General features: G+C 40.1%; 1 protein-coding gene across 5 annotated transcripts in view; it reads right to left on the bottom strand.

Moving 5' to 3' along the window:
- cntn5 (contactin 5) overlaps positions 1-21,172 on the bottom strand; it is a 152,958-nt gene that overhangs the window by 65,143 nt on the left and 66,643 nt on the right. For all 5 annotated transcript variants that reach the window (XM_028962211.1, XM_028962209.1, XM_028962213.1 and 2 more), the window contains 3 exons: positions 17,235-17,423; positions 6,937-7,060; positions 4,222-4,397 (listed from right to left, as the gene is read on the bottom strand). In XM_028962211.1, the coding sequence (XP_028818044.1) occupies positions 4,222-4,397; positions 6,937-7,060; positions 17,235-17,423 (489 nt within the window). The remainder of the gene's footprint in view (positions 1-4,221; positions 4,398-6,936; positions 7,061-17,234; positions 17,424-21,172) is intronic.

Below are 21,172 nucleotides of genomic sequence, written 5' to 3'. Positions count from 1 at the left end.
AATACCTGGTTTGTCAAAAAACCACTCACACTGTGTTAATAGGTAATTATAGTCATAGTCAAGAAAACAGATTATCAAGAACACAAAATTCCTTGGTGTTCATCCAGAGGAGTCTTGTTTTTGTTTGGGTCCACGAGTGTCTTTACATAAGCTCATCCGAAAAAGGTACCAAAGCATTCAGACCCTCACTGCCAGACTGTGCAACAGCTTCCTACCACAGGCCATCAGACAGCTGAACAATCAGGACTGGACTGACACACACATACACACTTTATCTCTTCTATGTTCATAATATTTTATCTATTGCTGCACTGTTCCATTTTTCACAACAATATTTGCAATATTTTGCCAACTTTATATTATATTAATTATCTTACATTACACCCTCTGTCTTTGTTGTGTATGTGTGTTGTTTGCCTTAAATGGCACTCCTGCATGTTTACACTTTATGTAGTCGGGTTTGTCAATGTCACACATGTGCACCTTATGTCAGTACGTAACTTTGTTTAATCGTTTTCCAAAGAAATGTTGTTTTGTTTCACTATGTACTGTCTAATATGTATGAAGCTGAAATGACAATAAAGCTCACTTGAACTTGAACTCTAGGAAAGACCTGATGCTAACTACGGTCAAGTATGGAGTGAATCAAGAAACACAATCTAGGTCTAAAAATCTTCATATGTAAGCCTTCTTTTTTTCCAGCTTGTTAGCCAGACTGAATAAACCCGGAGCTCAGCGGCAGAGGACAGTGCTGTGCCAGTATAGAGAAAGAGTCCTTGAGTTTCCAGCAGGGTGATGAATGGTGGCCATTCGTTATGCAAAGACACAGAGAGAGGACCCTGCATCCCAATGTCTTTCTGCAGAAAACTTTTCTTTGTGTCTACTGTCAAGGTTTTGTGTCAGACCATGGAAGGAAGGTTAAAACACAGTGGCCAAAAGCTATAATATTCCCCAAGATAGAAAGAATCATGAATATTCAACAGGGTTTTAAAAAAATGGCCATATACACACACACACACACACACACACACACACACACACACACACACACACTCACACACACGTGCTAGCCTGGTCCAAAGCAAGATATTCAGAGGCGTACTCTGAATATGTAATGGTTTCTCTCAAAGGCACAGTCAACTTCATTAAGTTTCTTCACATAGGTGGGTAGATGGAGGACGGTTGGGTTACCTAACCAGCACCATGATTCAAAACCAATTGATACTCCTGGCTGTCCTACAAGCTCTTACCTTTTCTGTATTCATCTAATGGTGTTTGCACTGCCGCTTTCTGACAGGATGGCAGCTAATGACCCAACGTGGGCTTTGGCGAAGGCAGCCTCAAAACAACAATGCCCCACATGCTTAAAAAAAGGGGGGGGGTTCGTTTCGCCAGCTCAGAGCATGACCAGCTTTGCATATACAGCAGTGTCTGGTCCTGCTCAACATCAATTTTACAGACAATAACACAGACTGGCAATATCTTACTTTGTAGGGAAGCCCACACTAAGCTGACAAACAACTTGAAAAAGAGTCCAGGTGGACAAAAAAAGGGACCTCTTTGCAAAATTTTGCTTGAAAGCACTTGTGTGGGCAGATCACATGCAACGTTCCAGAGAGAATATTTTATCCCTGGCTCTGCTGAAGTCTGGGAGGCTACCGCGCCGCTTTTAATGATGCTGTTTCTCCCCCAATCTTTCTTCTGCATGCAGGGCTTTGAAGAATATGTGACATTAAACAGCCTATACAGCATGTTTCTTTTCTCCTCCTTTTCTTCGCTCACCCCCCACGCCCCTGCGCCCAAGCGTGCGGACTGGCGGAAGTGCGCTCTCCCTGTAGGCACGCCGACGAGGCTATTGTGGTCACCGCTCCAGAGAAAATCTCTAAGCAAAACTAACAATGTGTTTTCCACCAAGCGTTGTGCCTCTGGCCTCTCGCTGTATGCTTCTCTGGCTCGCGATGATGTTGTGGAGCCAGGCCAGAGAGGATTACTGAGGAGGAGAAATGGTCTTTGCTTCGCTTTTTTTGCATCCCTTCGCCAGTGGAGGTATGGAGTTAAGGGCATTTAATGGAGTTAATGGGGGCTGCTTCAGCCTATATAGGCTCAGGGTGCCCTGTATTTAGGACTGCTGAATGCACAATCGTACACCTAATTTACACTGTTTGATTAATGTTCCAACAATAACATCCAAAATATATGAAGATACACATGCTGTAATCCCATTGACCATCAGAACAGGGGTAGCCAGTAATTTTGTTTATTAAAATCTCACTTTCCTCAACACGTTGAGTGTTTGTGCCTCATCACTCTTCCACCAACATGGCAATACGTAATCAATGCAATGATTTGTAATATTTGCAAAGACTAATTTAATAACTTCTACAGTGCATGATATGGGTACAGTAGTGGTACCAAAATGGTATTTTAGGACAGGAAAAACACACCAACAATAAATCTTCCACATTTTGATGCAGCAGGGATATTTTGTCTCTGACTGGATTTTAATTTGCTCTGAGAAATGACCTATTTTTTGCCCCAGGGGTGAGTGTGCAGTTCTTCCTCAGCTGAGTTTAGTATCTTTTAAATAATGCTACATTACCTAGAGGACCCCACTGGGATCAGAGTGAGGATGCTTGACTGACATGTGGCCCAATGAGATGAGATAGAAAATTGTAATGATTTGTTTCTGCCACTTTCACTCTATGATCCAGTGCATTTAGAAAATAAGACTAGCTTTGCGGCGTTTTTTTTAAACCTGTAAACCTGCGTTAATTATTACATGAATGTTATAAAGTATTTCAGGTGCTATAAAGCCACACTTTCACAGCCAGTCTTCATTAACATGATGTACCTTTAGTTGACATTACCATTTGTTCAATTCTTATCCAATGCTTGATTCAGAACCTTGTCCTGTATGTGTTTGCTTGACCTATGTTTTATCTTATGTATTTTTATGTACTTTGTTTGGTATGTCTTGTCTGTACAGATGTAGGGTCCAGGCAGCAAACAGTGAATGTAGAAATGCTCATGGTCTGTAACAAAATTGTGTACTGAAAACCATTTTCTGTTCTCTAGAGCATAAGTCACAACACCAAAATGGAAGTTATCATATGAGGAAACTGCTGGAAGAGACCATTAGTTCATGGGGGTATTTCTGATGTGAGCATGTGACCCCCTAAGGCTTTCAGTGGACTAAATGGCACTGGAATGCAATCAAATTTATTCTTGAAGCAGCCTGCTGGCGTAACTACATATGTGTGTGCTGATGTGTGAGCTACAAGAAAAATAAAGTGATAAACCTGTAAACCAAAGACAAAATAATTACCTTGGCCCACTAATACCTAATAGTTTATCAAAGGAAAAACATTTAAATAGGATTTTCACCATAAAACAATCAATGTGACTGGATCAGTTTTGAGTTACTGCCTAAATCCAATTAGCCCAGTGCTGTTAGTAGCATGAAATTGAGCAACCATGCTGAATTTTTCACTGAACAGCCAATTAGTACTGTAATTTCAATATTTCTATACTAATACTTTTCTGCTATTAAGGATACCCTACCCTCTAATCGACTGATCAAGATGAAACCTATCTATTACCTGTATTAATAAACAAACATTGTGTCAGGCTCAGTAAAAATAGTTGGTAATTAATGATATTATCAATTGCCTTGCTTATGAAATTATGCATGCTTTGTTGCACTAATAATGTCACTTAACTGTAAACTGGTAAATAGCAGAGCATACAAAGCAGCTGCAAGTGATGCTTCATTTATAAATGCTAAACTAGTGAATTAACCTGCTTCATTTCTACATTTTGAACTCCAACAAATGTGTTAATCAAAAAAGAATTAACAATCCAATGTTATTTACATAAAAATTCAGTTTAATTCAGAGCATTGGCTAGATTAGCAAATGGGGTAATAGATCTATTTAAAATATATTTTCAATGTAAAAGTTACAAAAGGTCAACAGCTATGAGCTAACTGTAACCATGTCCCCCATAACACATCCAGCCATGGGTATTTCAGCTTTAAAATTAAAAATCATTTCTAAAAGTTTCCTGCTGCAATGAAACTGTAGCAGAATAAAAAGCAAATTTAACCCAATTATTTTAAATACTGTATTCATAAAATGTAATGCAATAACAGCAATGTCTAAATACCACAGTTGGATCTTCCTAAGCTTTGTACACAGACTAGAATAGCAGTTGGTTACTCACATGCAAATTGCAGGAGGGCATCTCGGCTCAAGACAATACCCAGGCTGTTCTCTGCCCTGCACTGGTATACTCCATAGTCCACAGCTTCACTGGCATTTGTTATTATCAAGTTGCCATCAATCAAACTGTAGCGGAAATCGTCTTCAACGTCCACTTCTGTGCTGTTGATCAACCAGCTGCAATCACAATGAGATTATTAGTCAGTGAATAAAGCTGCGTGAAATTGCACGGAGAGGCAGAAGTGAATAAAAAATTCAATCTTTAAGTGGTTCTGAATAATAAACAAAAAGAAGAATAATTAAGACATTAATAAAAATGAGCAGAAGGCAGGCGAGTGTGCAATAACAACTTACAAGCCATTTCACACCAGAAAAAAAACAATGTTATTTCTGGACCTGTGCAGTGCTGCTTGCAAGAGGTTCTTATATTGAATCAATCAATTTCCAAACCAGCCGTGCAGTGTGGAAACAATAGCACAGTATTTTTTTAAACATTCTCCATACACAGCATGTGTATAGCTAGAAACACAAATACTTATTATACCACAGGAAAGTGGTATAATAATTATTATAAGAAAGTACAGTACAGGCCAAAAGTTTGGACACACATTCTTACTCAATTTGATTTCTTTATTTTCATGACCATTGGAAGGTTCTCACTTAATGCATCAAAACTATGAATGAACACATGTGGAGTTACGTACTTAACAAAAGGTGAAATAACTGAAAACATGTTTTATATTCTAGTTTCTTTGCTCTGATTACTGCTTTGCACACTCTTGGCATTCTCTCGATGAGCTTCAAGAGGTCGTCAACTGAAATTTTCACTTCACAGGTGTGCCTAATCAGGGTTAATTAGTGGAATTTCTTGCTTTATCAATGTGGTTGCGACCATCAGGTGTGTTGTGCAGAGGTCAGGTTACTACACAGCCGACGGCCCTATTGGACAACTGTTAAAATTCATATTATGGCAAGAACCAATCAGCTAACTAAAGAAAACGAGTGGCCAACATTACTTTAAGAAATGAAGGTCAGTCAGTCCGGAAAATTTCAAAAACTTAAATTGTGTTCCCAAGTGGAGTTACAAAAACAATCAAGCGCTACAATGAAACTGGTCCACATGAGGACCGACCCAGAAATGGAAGACCAAGAGTAACCTCTGCTTCTGAAGATAAGTTCATCTGAGTCACCAGCCTCAGAAATCAGAGACCAGATAAATGCCACACAGAGTACTATCAACAGACCCATTTCTAGAACAACTGCTAAGAGGAGACTGCAAGATTTGTTTGAGCCAAGAAACACAAGGAATGGACATTAGACCAGTGCAAATCTGTGCTTTGGTCTGATGAGTCCAAATTTGAAATCTTTGGTTCCAACCGCGGTGTCTTTGTGAGACGCAGAAAAGGTGAACGGATTGATTCCACATGCCTGGTTCCCACTGTGAAGCATGGAGGAGGAGGTGTGATGGTGTTTTGTTGGTGACACTGTTGGGGATTTATTCAAAATTGAAGGCACACTGAACCAGCATGGCTACCACAGCATCCTTCAGCGACATGCCATCCCATCTGGTTTGTGTTTAGTTGGACGATCATTTATTTTTCAACAGGACAATGACCCCAAACACACCTCCAGGCTATATGTAAGGGCTATTTGACCAAGAAGGAGAGTGATGGGAGTGCTGCGGCAGATGACCTCCCCTCCACAGTGACCAGACCTGAACCCAATCGAGATAGTTTGGGGTGAGCTGGACCGCAGAGTGAAGGCAAAGGGGCCAACAAGTGCTAAACACCTCTGGGAACTCCTTCAAGACTGTTGGAAAACCATTTCAGGTGACGACCTCTTGAAGCTCATCAAGAGAATGCCAAGAGTGTGCAAAGCAGCAATCAGAGCAAAGGGCGGCTATTTTGAAGAAACTAGAATATAAAACATGTTTTCAGTTATTTCACCTTTTTTTGTTAATTACATAACTCCACATGTGTTCATTCATAGTTTTGATGTAAATGGTCAAAATAAAGAAAACATTGAGAAGGTGTGTCCATACTTTTGGCCTGTACTGTAGGTTTGGCGGCATATGTGTGCAGTGCTACGATCAGTGTTACTTTAGTAATGTACAGTAGTTCATTACAATTACAAATTATCCTTTATAGTAGTATAACTTTCAATCTAGTGTAGTGTAACAATTTCTATTACTATATAAAACTAATGACATCTTTTTATACTTTTGTAAAATATAAATTAAAATTCTTAACTGTTAATTATTTTAAAATTGTGTAACCTGGCAGTGTTTACTTTACAGCACATGAACGATACAGCACTTTCAATACATGAATTTACATCATTATAATTTAATATAATACAATACAAAGATAATACAATAACCACAAAGTCAGTTAATAAGATACAATAAACTTTTATTGTGTACTTAGTAAACACTCCCCATGTGCTATGGTAACACATAAATCTGGCCCTATTTTTTATTACCTTACCTTTAAAGTTTCCCGCTATGTGTTAGGCTTAATGAGCACATCATCAGTTTGAATACAATTAGTGTTCCATGCCAAGATTGATGCTCATTAAGGTGTTTTCACATGTTCTAAGCAAGATGGAATTCACACAATGTCTATATGTTCTTTCTCACAAAGCATTTCATTTAATGCTGGTTCTCATTTTATTTATATTAAATTATGTATGACTAGGAGTTTCCATTTAGTCTCACCTGTACGTGGGTTTGGGGTTACCACGTGCTTCACAGGCCATCATCACTTTCTTCTCCTCAGAGTCCACAGCAAAAATCAAGTCATCTGGCTCCTGTACAAATACTGGCCCAAACTCTTCACTCTCTAGGGGAAAAGAGAAAAAAGGACAGGCTAGGACTCATGGTGATAAACACAAGCAAAGAAAAGAATAATACTTATATATTCTTATATATATGTATATATATAAGAATATACATCTTTCATATTGTTACTGTTATTGATGAAAAATTAACTTGTTTAACCTATACATTTTCCCAGAAGATTACATTTATCAACAGCCTTGCAAGCAACCCACCCCCACATTATCACACCTCCTCGCCCATGCTTCATGGTGGGAAGAACAAATGAACACCTCATTCATTCTCCTTCACTCTTTCTGAGAAATCGCACCATTTCTTCAGCTATGATGTCCACTAGACCTGCCATATATGGGAGTGTTTACAAAATGTCATATTCACTTGTGAAGATCGCATTTGTGATGTTTGCTGATGGCCGCATGGACAAAGTGTATTACTAGCAGCAACAACAGACAGAAACAGAGGAGAAAGTGAGAAGACATGCCCAAGTGACACACTGATAGCAGAGGGATGAAGTAAGAAATAGAATGACGAAGTAGGTTGCATGAAAGCTGTCAGTTGTTCCTTTTTAACTCTTTTTATCATCCACAAATTTTAAATTTATGTATACAAAACCTTATTTTTTCTTTACTGTAAGTAAATTAATGTGAAAGTAAGACTGCTACACTGTATTACATTATACATATATAGCAGATATGGATGATGAAACAGATTTTTGATTTTACAGTGTAGGTCCAGCCCATTTCTGCTTTGTGGCCCAATAAAACCTTTCATTTTCTTATTTGGCTTATTTTCCTGACTGAGAGTCTTTTCTAGACAGCTGATGTTTTAGGGATGTCTGCTGCTTGAGCTCTGTGAAGCAATTATTCAGTCTCTAACATGATGTGCATTTAATTGGCAATTTGAAAAAATGCTCAATCAAATGTACCCTCTGCTAAGGAAAATCTTGGTCTTAGTTTTCTGGTGTTATTTGCCACAGTGCCTGATGGTGTTTTCTGATGAAGTTTTGAAACTTCAATACTTTATTAATGTTGGACAGTTGTTATTTTATGATACTACAACCAAAACAATGGCAAATGACCAAAAACAAATATGGTAAGGTCTATTAGCCAACTTTTAATAAATTGCAATAGACACACATTGTGATTTAACAAACACCCTTATAGGGACAGTCCCCCTGGAAACACTGAAAAGTCTTGCTAAGGGACACAATAATAGTGGGTTTTGAACCTGTGATTTTGTGGTTCTCTGGTTCATAGGTGAGTGTGTTACTCATTTGTTTTCCCAAATTTGAATGTAAATTGTGTAAAAAAAAAATTTTTTTTTCAATCATATATGAACAGGCTGGTTGAACTTAATGCATTCTTTGTTCATAAAACCTTGCATCTGGAACAATTCCCTTCTCTCCAATGGAGTTGCAGAACAATTAAGGACCTCACCTCAGTGACATTCTGTCCAGGAGTGATCTTTCCCAAACAACTCTCTTATGAGCCAAGCATCTAAACCATCTCCACTGATAAGAAAGAGCAAAGGTTTCCAATTTCATAGCATTTTTCAAAACAGCACAGTCAACTGGTGTCACTTCAGTTGCAACTCTTTTCAGCTCAGGCACATCACCACAGCACTACTATGCAAATGATATTGTAAATTTGATGAGTTTAATTCCGTTCAGCTGTTCCACACTTTTGCTTTTTACTACAAATGAAGTGTTTGCCAGTAAAAGCAGGTTTAATAGGAGATTTTTACAATCTTAATATTCTCATGCTGCCGAAAGGAAGTTTGAACAGCTTGAAAGCTGTTCTGGTCGTGTTGTTTTTGTGCCGCTCTTTTGTACTTTTCAATAAACACACCTGTCCTTTTGGATTTCACTGCAATTTATTCAAAGGCTTTATGCAATGCACTGGTGCTCTGTAGTCTGTGACTTTTGTATGAGCATTTTATATTGATCAACAGAAATGATTGCTGCCATTATGAATTCCAATGGATTTTAATACTACCTTTTTAAAACCTAAGAAGTCAGCTCGACATAAGGCACCTCTTTATTATTCTTCAACTACATTTTATTAATGCAGAAATGCAACTGTGTGGAAATAAATGTATAACTGGTGTCTATACCTGCTTCAAAGTTAATTACCCAAGCCAATGATGCAGAGGGCAACATCTGTCATCAGTGACTCACTGCACTTAATGGAAGTCGTCCAGTCAGAGGCTTAGGCCGATTACAAACAGAGATAAGGACGTAGGGCAGTAACTGTGTCAAAAGTGTCACAAGTGAAATGGTGTAGATCTTTAAATCTAGGCTTGATCTGGTTGAAGGATCTTCAGGATTGTAATTGTCTTGTGACAAGTGAATGATTTGTACCTCAAAGTACTATATTTAGCCATTAACATAAGGCTGTGCAATAGATTATGCTTTTGATAACAACTTTGTCTTCCAAAGCTAACAAAAATGAAATAATCAAGACACAATTATCATTTTGCTGCCTTGCGGATAGCAATGTGATTGTAATGCCACACAGTAATGTTGTAATGCCAAATGGAGGAGATGCAAACCTGTCAGAAACCTGTGGCGTGTCCATTTTACTTATCTCGCCTGCCCTAAAGACATTTCCATGCATGCTTTTTAAAAGTCGTGTATCTAGACTAAAGCAGTATAATTCATACTCACCCATGTATAGCAGCATGAGATCCTGTGTCTCCACCTGATATCAGCCAAGCCAGAGATATTTTGGAAAGTTTACCCACCATATGTGTGGGTGGACTGTTTCAAGGATAAAACAAGCTTTCAAGATCTCAAGAAAAATTGGAGTAGTGCTAAGGGTCCATGGCAATCGATGTGTACAATCTCATGGAGTACATAAAATGTGAGAAATGGCATGTTTTTAATAGCATTGCATGTGCACTTACGACATTGGCTGAAGTGATGCATTTAAATCGTGATGCTAATTGCTGAGCCTGAAGCTGACCAATTTTCCAATTAGGAGCTTTGTTAGCTAATCCGCGCTAAACAAAACGGGGCTTTGTGTGGGCCACGACGCCTCTGCTCCCGTTCCAAGCGCTCCGATCTGTGCCTCTGTCTGCTTCTCAGCACACTCATGCACCGCTAGATTAAAGAGCTCTCCGCTGCACAAACACTCCCACTCCCATATGCTTACTGGCTCCTGTCTCCACTGTAACAGTCACTGTAACAATCCGCTTACTTTTGTGGTGAAAAATCTGCAACTATAAAGGCATCTGTGGTACTTTAACCTGCTGTAAACCCGGATTCGGCTCATGCTGAGGCATTGGGATGCATACTTGCTGGAATTGGGGAAATACTCATTAATAACAGAATTCTATATTGTTCCACTTGACTCATAAAATCAGTAAAACAAAGTGCAATAACAGTACTACTTATTATCTTGAAAAACAAAATTGGTTATCCCACCCAAAACTGCACTCTGCCAGATCAGCGTAAGCCTTCCTATTTATTGCCATAAAACAGTAATAAGGTGGTAGTAGCCTAGTGGGTAACACCCTCACCTATGAAGCAGAAGACCACAAAGTCATAGGTTCAAACCCTACTTAATACCATTGTGTCCCTGAGCAAGACAGGATCTGGATAAGAGCATCAGATGAATGCTGTAAATGTAAATAGTCTTTGGCCATAGCAGCACAGTGAATCTTTGCAGAATTACATTACATGTTACATTTGTCCACACAGAATAATGTAATAAGCATCCTATATACGTATAGTCACTTCCTACTTCATATAACTGACATTTATTGGAATTTGACTAAATTTGAGAAAATTCTGTCAATGAGTCAACTCAAGCTTTCACAAAACTTTCAACATAGACTTTGGCACACACAGCAATCATTTGTAGGGTTTTGGCTAGTCTGGGGAGGAGACTCGTTATATTGCATTACATCTTGTGACTTCACTCTGATGGTTACTGGAACAGTCTTCCGCTTCCCGACACGGGAAAGTGAATTTAAAGGACGGACGGTTGGATGGATGACTAACTGTGTCCAGACCGGGACCTTGAGAGCGGGACTTAATTTAGTCATGTGGTAATTCAGATGTAATTTGTCACGAATGCAAAATATGGGGGCAGCAAAAAAATTCAACAACAAACCAAGAACTGGAGCCCAGGCAGGAAAGGGCCTAAAGCCAGAGATGACAATGCTGAAATAATACATTTAGAAAAAAAACGGAAGCTAATCAACATTATGAAAGAACAGATTGAACTGGATTAAACAGGTGTAACTGAAGAACTAGAACAAAATAATGTGTTTCTTTATATTAGATCCAATAAGTGGATCCTTTATAGATTGGTAAAGCAAGGATGCCCTCATGGGCCACTGACAGCCTTGATGTAATGCTGTAAAAAAAATTGCCATTCAAATGTAGCCTTGGGAGAACATGACTTCAGGATTGAGACTCAACTCTGACCTTAAAGCCCATAATAATGGCCAACATCACGAGCAAAAAATGCACATGTTGAATAACATACCATGTCATTAATTATAACCACACACTCACAGCACAGCATAGAGGCATGTAAATCCTCCAGAATGGGATATATGTGAACATCGCAAGATTCCATGTGCATTAGTGTAACTATGGCAGCGCTAACAGTACACTCAGTGAGACTTCCTTTCCACCCTCTATTGAATCACAACACAAAAGCCGACTGAATCCATGGCAGCAACCACGGGGCTCGGAAGTCGGCTTTGATTCCGAAACGTATTTTGTGATACACAGATGAATAGAATCTTGCATGAAAAAGGCACATTTGTTGTTCATCTCCTGTGGTTTGGGACACAAAGATGCAAACCAAAAGAGCTTCTTTTTTTTTTTAAATCCCACAGAGCTGATTTGAAACCTGCGTGGCACAGCAGTGACGCTCATTTCTTATTTATGACATAATAAAAAATATGCTGTAAAAACGACAGCATAGATCACAACACTGCAGAGCGTAGATCACAACACCGCCGATCTTTAAAAGGTTACAACGTTACTGGGCTCGTTAACGAGGTTTGCATTTAACGTCTCAGAGGGTTTGCTGCAAACAAATAATCAGGGGTCCTGTACGAGGGAGATAAACCCCCCGCTATGACACCTCTTGGTGGCCCTTGCTCGGTGATGAAGGCAAAATGGTTCCCCCAACATTTAAAACTGATCTGGTGGCAAAAGGGAGTGGTGGGGGTTTCTTCTTGTATTCTCAGCAGCTTCTTGTCAGCAAAATGTGGTTCCGCAGGGAAATAAAATGCCTTTTAGAATTATACATAGATCACGGGCGCACAGGAAAGGGTGGAATAAAGGAATGGCCCGTCTTGCCACTGAATCTTTCCGAGTGCTACGAGGCAATTTGGAGCATCAGACACTTCTGAGTTCAAGGTTAACAGACTCACACGTTGATTTCCCTAGTTTCCCAAAAATAGATCGAAATAAATAAAATCACTTCACAAAAATGATCGTGGTCGATGACCGTGAGGACCCTTCTAGCCATCCGCCTGTTTCCCTTATTTTTTTAATGAAGCTGAAAAGACAGAAATGAACAAAGTTGAATCTGAAAGGAGGGAAAAAGCGATGTGGCCACTAATGCCCTCCTGTCAAGTTTCACAAAAAGCACCAATAAGAAGTGACAATTCCTTTGGTGGCAGTGGTTAGTAGGCATCCCTTTGGGCAAGTTTTTCAGCTTGTGCACCAAGCATAAATGAATCCCAGCTCAGATCTAAAAAAAACATTTATTCAGCAATCTATGACAAAAAAAACTGCTTCCTTCTCTCTATTACACATTAAATCTAACGCACAACCATCATAGATGAAATTGTTGTCTTGAACCAACAGAGATCTGCGTATTTCTCTCCTTGCCTTTCCTTTTAAGTGTCTGTACACAAGAGAATGAAATCAATGTCTTTTTTTTTTTGGTTCCGTTGCTCCCACTACATTGAAGCAATTCAGTGTGCGCTGTGGGCTTCTGGCGAGAACTGCTGTGCGTCTGAAACAGAAACTACTGGTAGAGGCACTATTGGTAGTGGTGCTTTCATGGAAAAAGAAAAGAAAAGGGAACACAGGTCGGAAAGGGAGCTCTGTTTTGAGGGTAACGAGGGTAGACTAGATCACAGCGAATCCTGACGGGTGAAGAAATTTAAAGCTCACCAATTCACTTTATACTAAAAGGGGGGAAATTAGCAAATCTGTTGCATTATCAAATTAATTTGATGTTTCTCAGGCCTAATTTTCACTATTGTGACACTAACTGCGACCTTAAAAGGAACCGAATAAAAGCAAATTGAAACGAAAAAAGCAAATGGTGTCAATTAGGATATCATTTTTGTACTAGAAATGATATTTATCCAGCACATTACAACGCAGGTTCAACTCAAACAAGATAGAATCATGATAATAGGCTTGTTTTAACCTTCAAAGTGTTTCACAATTGCTAATTGATTCAAGCTGTAACCACTGTACTTCAGATTTATCCAAGAACCAATAAAAAATAAGCAGGAATACATGTTAAATAAGATGTATTTAACTTAAACAAAACACAACACAAACAGCTAGTTTTGTGCGTGTAAACAGAAATCAATATGACAAAATGAATTATATTAAAATGCTAATGAAAACATATTGCGTTGAATATGGTTGTAGTGGCATTTACAGCCATATGGTCAATGCAAGATGTGTAACAAACACATACCTGCCAACATTTAGGTCTAGACGTGTTAGAGGCAGAAAAATAAATTAAATAGTCAATATCTAAATACATTTTTTGACATTTCTATTTATATATTGAGAAAAAATGTGCCTTTCATGTCCCTTTCTGCAATTGTGCCATTTTGGCTCAATGCCCCACTGTGACCGTATATGAAATTAGTATTGTGTGTTGTGTGAACATACACACTGGAAGTTGTGATAATAGCACAGAATGCAGTGCATGTGCCCTTTTGATGCACTGTGAAGGGTGTGTTACTGCATTTGGCTTGTATTCAGTGTGTTTTTGCAGTTTGAGAGAGCCCAGCCTTTCAGTCATCCTAAAACCACATTGCTATTCACCAGCCTCTGTGCAAGCACAGCATCAGCATTTGGCCCTTTTAGCACTGCAGGCATTGAATTTCACTGACAATTGAAGGCTGTGTGCAGCAGTGTAGAGACGTCTCTCGCTGACAATTAGGCTCTGAGAACAGTGTACAGATACTGCTTTAAATGCTGCACCTCATTTGTAAAATTCGTGTCACGTATCTTTGCGCGTGGCTTTGCCCACGCACCTTCAGAATGTAATGACCTGGGGAAATGTGACAACGCAGACAGCATCTACTCACAGAAGACCTACGGCCTGTAACACGCGTCAGCCTAAATCAAATCTTTTCTTCTGTCAGCTGTAAACTGTAGCTTGCATAAAAACAGACTCAACGAGAATTGCGTAGCAAGTGAGACGTGCAGGTCTGGGGAACTGTGGGTAATCTGACTGTTGTTTTTCTGTCTTAGTATCATGGACAACAACAGTGTCTGTTGTACTGTTAAAAATGTTTTAGACATCAGTAGCCTCTTGAATCCCATGAGCTCAGTGATTTTGCAGGACAATAAGAGAATTTGGCTCCATGTTGCATCTGTAAATGGCCTTGCATTGTTGGCAATTAATAATACAGCAATATAAATTTAGCCCTGGTAGTTCAGAATTTGCATTGTGATTGGCTGAGGGGCGTCCCATCAGCCAATCTAGTGATATCAGTACAACAAAGGCTAATATTGAATGGTCATGCACTTCCTCTCCCTGATGCTTAATGTGGTTCTCTTCAACCTTTCACTTTCAGTGGTTAAGAGGCTCTCAACCCTTCAGACCACAACTCTTTAAGCCCCTACTCTGTATTCAGCCCCTACTCTGTATTATTCACTTACTACATTATCACCACATCTTGTTTATCTTGTTAAAGTAACTTGAAAGTGAAAAGCACTTGAAAGATTAACAGCTAGCCCATACACAGATTTTATTATTTTATGGGTGGTAGTAGACTAGTGGGTAACACACTCGTCTATGAACCAGAAGACCCAGGTTCAAATCCCACTTAACCCTAAGTTGCTCCAGGGGGGGACTGTCCCTGTAACTACTGATTGTAAGTCGCTCTGGATAAGGGCATCTGATAAATGCCATAAATGTTAAACAGTTAAATGGTTAACCTGTGAAATAAAACCTTTTACTAACTAACATTATTCATTCACTCACTCACTTTCCTAAACCGCTTACATGCTAGGCCTCCACGCAAGGAAGCCAGCTCATAATTAATTAATTGGAACAATTAAGCCAATCCATCAAACCACAATAACAAATATTGAAGTCTGTAAAAAATTCAAAAATTCAAAAAATGTATTATTTGGATTAGTTATGGAAATGTTATTACTGTAGTGTAAAAACAATGGCCATTAGGGATTGCGTTGACCTTGTTAATCTGACTCCATTAATTATTAGCAATGAGAGTGGGAGATTGCACCTTAAAGAAGTGGAGGGGGGAAAGAGCCCAGAAGCTAAGGAAGAAGAACCTCCAGATGCTGAGGGGAAAAGAGCCCCAATGGGGAGAGGGGGAAATAGCCCAGAAACTTGGAGCGAACCCCTAAAACCCCTAAGACCTGGAGGGGAAAAGCCCCCTGAATTAACTCTTCCTTTATACTGGACAAAAGGTTGCCACAGTCCAATCAGATTATGCTTTGACGTTTGTGCTTTGTCCAGAGAGAACCCCCCTGAAACAGGAATACAGTGGTCATCCACCCCCAACAAGATGGCATGGCACCTCAGGCCATTTGCTGGCCTTTGGCCCTCTGGTGATACTTCTTGTTTGTTTCGGGGAGGCCACAGCTTGGAGAAGTGGGGGTCTTCACAACATATGAAAAGCCATGGACCTGGACTTTCCAATTTTACAGCAGAAATTGTAATGTGTTGATAGTAATATATTAGCACAAAACTGCCAATCCTCAAAAGAGTAGCATTTTTTTCCTCAAGTCTTATTGTTTCAATATGAGATATAGGTGATTATTTTAGTACAAGAAGTGTACATGGTCCTTACAATCCTTTACCTTTTACATAGTGTACACCATCTCTCCATCTACCCATCACTTTATTATTGTAATATATGTAATGTTGTCTTGTATTCACCTACCATGGCATAGTTTTGTATTGACTTGTGGCGTCTTATCCCATGTTCGCTCTCATCCCAAAACCATTACATTTTGTCATGTTTGTCCACTGTGCACTGGTCTTCTGTTTGCACATTTTTATCCATTGCACTACACTGCCATTTTTGAAAAATATGTTCAAACCTTTTCTTAGTATTGAAAGTATTTGTATGCTACACTACAATCACCCAACTTCAGCTAATGCAAAAGTGACCTTGGACAGATTTCTCTCCAAAATATGCTATCCTGAAGAAACTGTCAGTTCTGCCTGACCAGGCAAATCCATCTCCAATGCGGCTTCACCTGCCATGACCCCGCCTGGACTTAGCCAAAAACCAGCCGATGCCAAAATTATTTATTTGCAACGGCACTTGTCATATTGCTGCCCTCCCGCTGCCTTCAAGAAAATTAATCTTTCGCTTCCTGACAAAGGCATCCATCATATTCTCCACAGCGACTGGAGACAGGCGTCAAGGGGGACCGCCGAATGTTGCCTTTGATCCCTCTTCAATTTCGGGCAGGGCAGGGCCTGGGTCAGCGGCTACGGCTCACAGAAGCAATGCACGGCCGGAAGATCCCTTCAAGACTTAAGAATTACTCCAGACTACATCCATCTTATCGCTACAAGTGACTTAAATGAGCTGCAGTAATTGGACCCCACAGAAAATAAACTGATGGATGTTACAACACCAAACTGGCCAGGGTAGGTTGCGAGGTCTTAAAAGAGCTTGATGAAGCTGAAGGTCGAGGTAAAGGCAGGGATTGTGGCGGAGACTGGGAGACTACGAGGTGTCAGAGCGAGAATTTGTTCGGCTGTCAGGGAGTAATGAAAACCATTCACCTCCAGACACCGAGCACTTACAGTAAGTGACTGCCAGACATGGTGCTCTCCGGGATGACAGGACAAACACATTGTGGAAAGCTTTACCGGGGCTACATCTTCCCGTAAAGTCGAGAGGCTGTCTGTCCGCCCTTGGAAGGCGGCAACCAATGGCCGGGTGGCACGAGGGGGATAAATTCTCACCTTCGCTTCTGTAGTCCTCCAGAGAGCTGAGGGCGGAGAATCTGTGTCGGGAGAAGGGTGGCCAGTCCGAGGTGGTGCTGTGGTCATGTCGCGGTCTGATCCTTGTGCTCAGTGTTGAGGAACTGTCTGGTTTCATCCTCAACACAGCCGCATAGGACACAGGTCTCCCGGCAACTGCTTTGGCAAAGTCTAACACCAATAAAGGGAGCACAAGAAAAACAGAAAAAAAGTTGAGACTTCCCCCTTTTTCCCCTCTTTTTGAGTATTCAAACCCCCCCCAAAAAAAGCTGGTTGAAAGTTCTTCTGAACGTATTGTGCCAGGAGGACTGTCCATAACAGATTCAGGCCCGTCCAATATCCAGCGCACTTAGGTAACAAGTACAAGTGGCAGAATACACAGCTCGATGCGAGTTGCTGTGCATTTCAATTAGTCTCATTATCTGATGCAACCGGTGAAACACTTTTCTCAAGCGAGCCAGCGGCCAATCAAACAAGCAGGCAACAAATAAAACAGTATTTCTCCCGTATCTGACGCCCTGATAATATGCACTTACTATATACTACTGAATCATGTACATTTAGCCGAATATGAGGCTAATGTTTTAATAGTGTTAATGAGATTCCTGAATGCCTATTCTCCCAAAATACCAAACTGCCTAATCTGGAAACAGTCTAAGATCCTTTCTCCTGCCTCCTCCTCTGTTTATCTTTTGCTTCCTTCCATGTAATAAAACTTCTTCACGGTGCTGTCATCTGAAACACAACCTCTGTTACAGTCATCTGCCACCAAACAAAGCACGCGGCTAGATTATCATTGCTTGCAAACTAGTAAATACAACAGTTCTGAAGCAGTCATATCTACAACATCTTAGATCGCCAAAAATAGAACAAAATGTCTCAAACCAGCAGGAACTTTCTTCAGTCCTTATCCCCCCACCCTGTCCCCCAAATCATGTATTTATGTCCTCCAATTAGAGTCTTGAAAAGTAACAATTGCCGTCTGATATATACAGCAGTCAAACTAATTCCCAGTTACAAGCTTCCTAATAAGAAACTGAGCAGTATGACAACTTTAATGCCCCACTGTGAGAACTGCACAAAATAATTTATAACATGTCTCAAGTATGGACGAGCAGGGCAACCTCTAAAAATTGGAGTCAGAAGGCGCCAGGATATGTACAGTATATTGGTCCTGCAGGCTGGAGCTCAAATCGGAATAAAGCATGCTGACATTTATGAGGCCCTAATTAGACGCACTTATAATACTTGCAAAATTTGACCTTTGCTGTGTTCGTCACACACCAATGGGATGTGATTGTTCAATACAGAGAAAGAATGGAGGACGAAAAAAGTCTTTCTGGTTTATATTCTGCACATCATATTTTATACAGAACATCATATTTTATCATTCACTAATGTAACCAATCGCTAGATCAGAGATGGAACTACTTGTCTTTGTAGAAGTCAGTTGTAGAGTTTATCAGTAGAATCCATTCATAAATATGAACCATTCAGGTTTGCCAGTTTACCTACTTCAGGTTAATTCTTAAAGGTCACCAATCACAAAGCCATGATTAAATACATAAATATTTCACTACAGTGTTATAGAAAAATTATTCTGAATGTTCTATTTAATGTGGCAACGGAGAGAGATTAACTCTCCAATTTTCGTTTTTTTTATTTATATTTACTGCATAGAAAAATGCTGGTGAAATATATACTGTACACCAACTATTTCCAGAGTGACTTACAATCAGTAGTTACAGAGAGAGTCCCCCTGGGGACACTCAGGGTTAAGTGTCTTGCTCAGGGACACAACCACACTGTGGTCTTCTGGTTCGTAGGTGGGTGGGTTTCCCACTAGGCTACTAACACTCTACAATGCATGGGCATAAGGTCAGCGCAGCAAGGCAGAAAAGCAGATAAAATAACATAGAAAAAAATCTGCTACGGCATTTTGTGGCCAAAGTTCTCCTATGTAGCATTAATGATTTACTACATTAAGCAAATCGAGAGCGAGACGAAGTGTCGGGGGAGTGAAGGAGCGAGCATGGATAATTACACATATCAGTTAAGATTAAAATAGATATATCTGAAAGTTACAAGAGCAATTAGGAATTCATGAGATGTCCCCTGAAACCCTGAGCATTTCACCTTGACAGCGTGTGCATGTGAGATTTCTGCAATTAAGTGTGTTCGCCGCAGTCGGCTTCAGAGAAAAGATGGTTTAAAAAAAAAAAAACTCCTGGGTTTAATCCACACACGTTTTCCAGGTCCTCAGTCTCATTTTTGCTCCTCACATTCTACTGGGGTTTCCCTGCTCATACATCAATGCCATTTGCAATATAAAAACCCAAAGTGAGTAAAATAACAGAGCAGCGGCGGCATTCTTTTAAGCGCGGCCATCAGAAAGTGGCCCAGAATGATTCGTTCTCTGAGGTACACACTTCAGGACAGGCTGCACTGTCACAACACATTAGCCTCAATGCACCTCCGTCCAAAAAAAAATACAGATCCCATAGGGAACCGGCGAAAACAGTAGGGTGGGAAAACACCTGTGAAGCACAGATGAAAGCTACGCTACACATTCTGATAATTATTTCACTTCACAACAAAGCATGCGGCAGTGGTGGCCTAGCGGTTAAGGAAGCGGCCCCGTAATCAGAAGGTTCGAATCTCGAAGCGTCAAGGTGCCACTGAGGTGCCACTGAACAAAGTACCGTCCCCACACACTGCTAATATGGCGCCTGTCATGGCTGCCCACTGCTCACCAAGGGTGATGGGTTGAATGCAGAGGACAAATTTTGTTGTGTGCGCCATGTTCTGTGCTGCAGTGTTTCACAATGACAATCGTTTCACTATTTACTATAACTCACACATATAACTGTGATCCAGTAGTAATCTGTTCACATACAATCAGGTCCATAAATATTCTAATCATTTTGGCTCTTTACACCACCACAGTGGATTTCAAATGAAACTAACAAAATGAGCTTTAACTGCAGACCTTCAGCTTCAGTTGGAGAGGTTTCGAGGGGAGTGCCTGCTTGTTCTTTGGGTGTTTTACTTCAGTTTTGTCTTTAGCAAGTAAAATGCATGTTCAATTTGATTGGTGAGGTGATTGACTTTGCAATTTCATGACAATTCAGTTCTTTGCCTTAAACTCTTTGGTTGTTCTCTCAGTATGCTTCGGGTCATTGTCCATCTGCACTGTGAAGGGCTGTACAATGAGTTCTGAAGCATTTGAATGAACATGAGCAGACAATATTCCCCCAAATCTCTTCAGAATTCATCCTGCTTTTGTTAGTAGTCAAATATCCAAAAATACAAGGGAAGCAGAAACAAGCACTATGCTTCACTGATGAGATCGAATGTTTAGGATCACGAGAAGTTCCTTTCTTTCTCCGTACTCTGGTACAAATTGATCTTTTGTTTCATCTGTCCATGGGATGTTGTTCCAGAACTATATAGAAGTTGTTTGGAAAACTCCAATCTGGCCTTCCTGTTTTTGAGGCTCACCAATGGTTTACATCTTGTGGTGAACCCTCTGCATTTATTCTGGTGAAGTGTTCTCTTGAATACACATACACCTCCCTCCTGAAGAGTGTTCTCGATCTGGCCAACTGTTGTGAAGGGTCTTTTCTTCACCAAGGAACAAGAGACAGTTGTTTTCCGTGGTCTTCCGGGTCGTTGCTGAGCTTTCTTTTTAAGAATGTTCCAAACAGTTGATTTAACCACACCTAATATTTAATTTTCAGCCTAATGACTGCTTGCTTCACTGATAGTGACAGTTCTTTGGATCTCATATCGAGACAGCAGGTCGACAGCAACAGATTCCAATTGCAAATAGCAGGCTTGAAATGAACCCTAGACCTTTTATCTGCTCCTTGTAAATGGGATAATGAGGGAATAACAGACACCAGGCCATGGAACAGCTG

The sequence above is a fragment of the Denticeps clupeoides genome, chromosome 19 (genome assembly GCF_900700375.1).
Source record: "Denticeps clupeoides chromosome 19, fDenClu1.1, whole genome shotgun sequence".
In the NCBI taxonomy this organism is placed as follows: Eukaryota; Metazoa; Chordata; class Actinopteri; order Clupeiformes; family Denticipitidae; genus Denticeps; species Denticeps clupeoides.
This window is presented reverse-complemented; position numbering and strand designations above follow the sequence as displayed.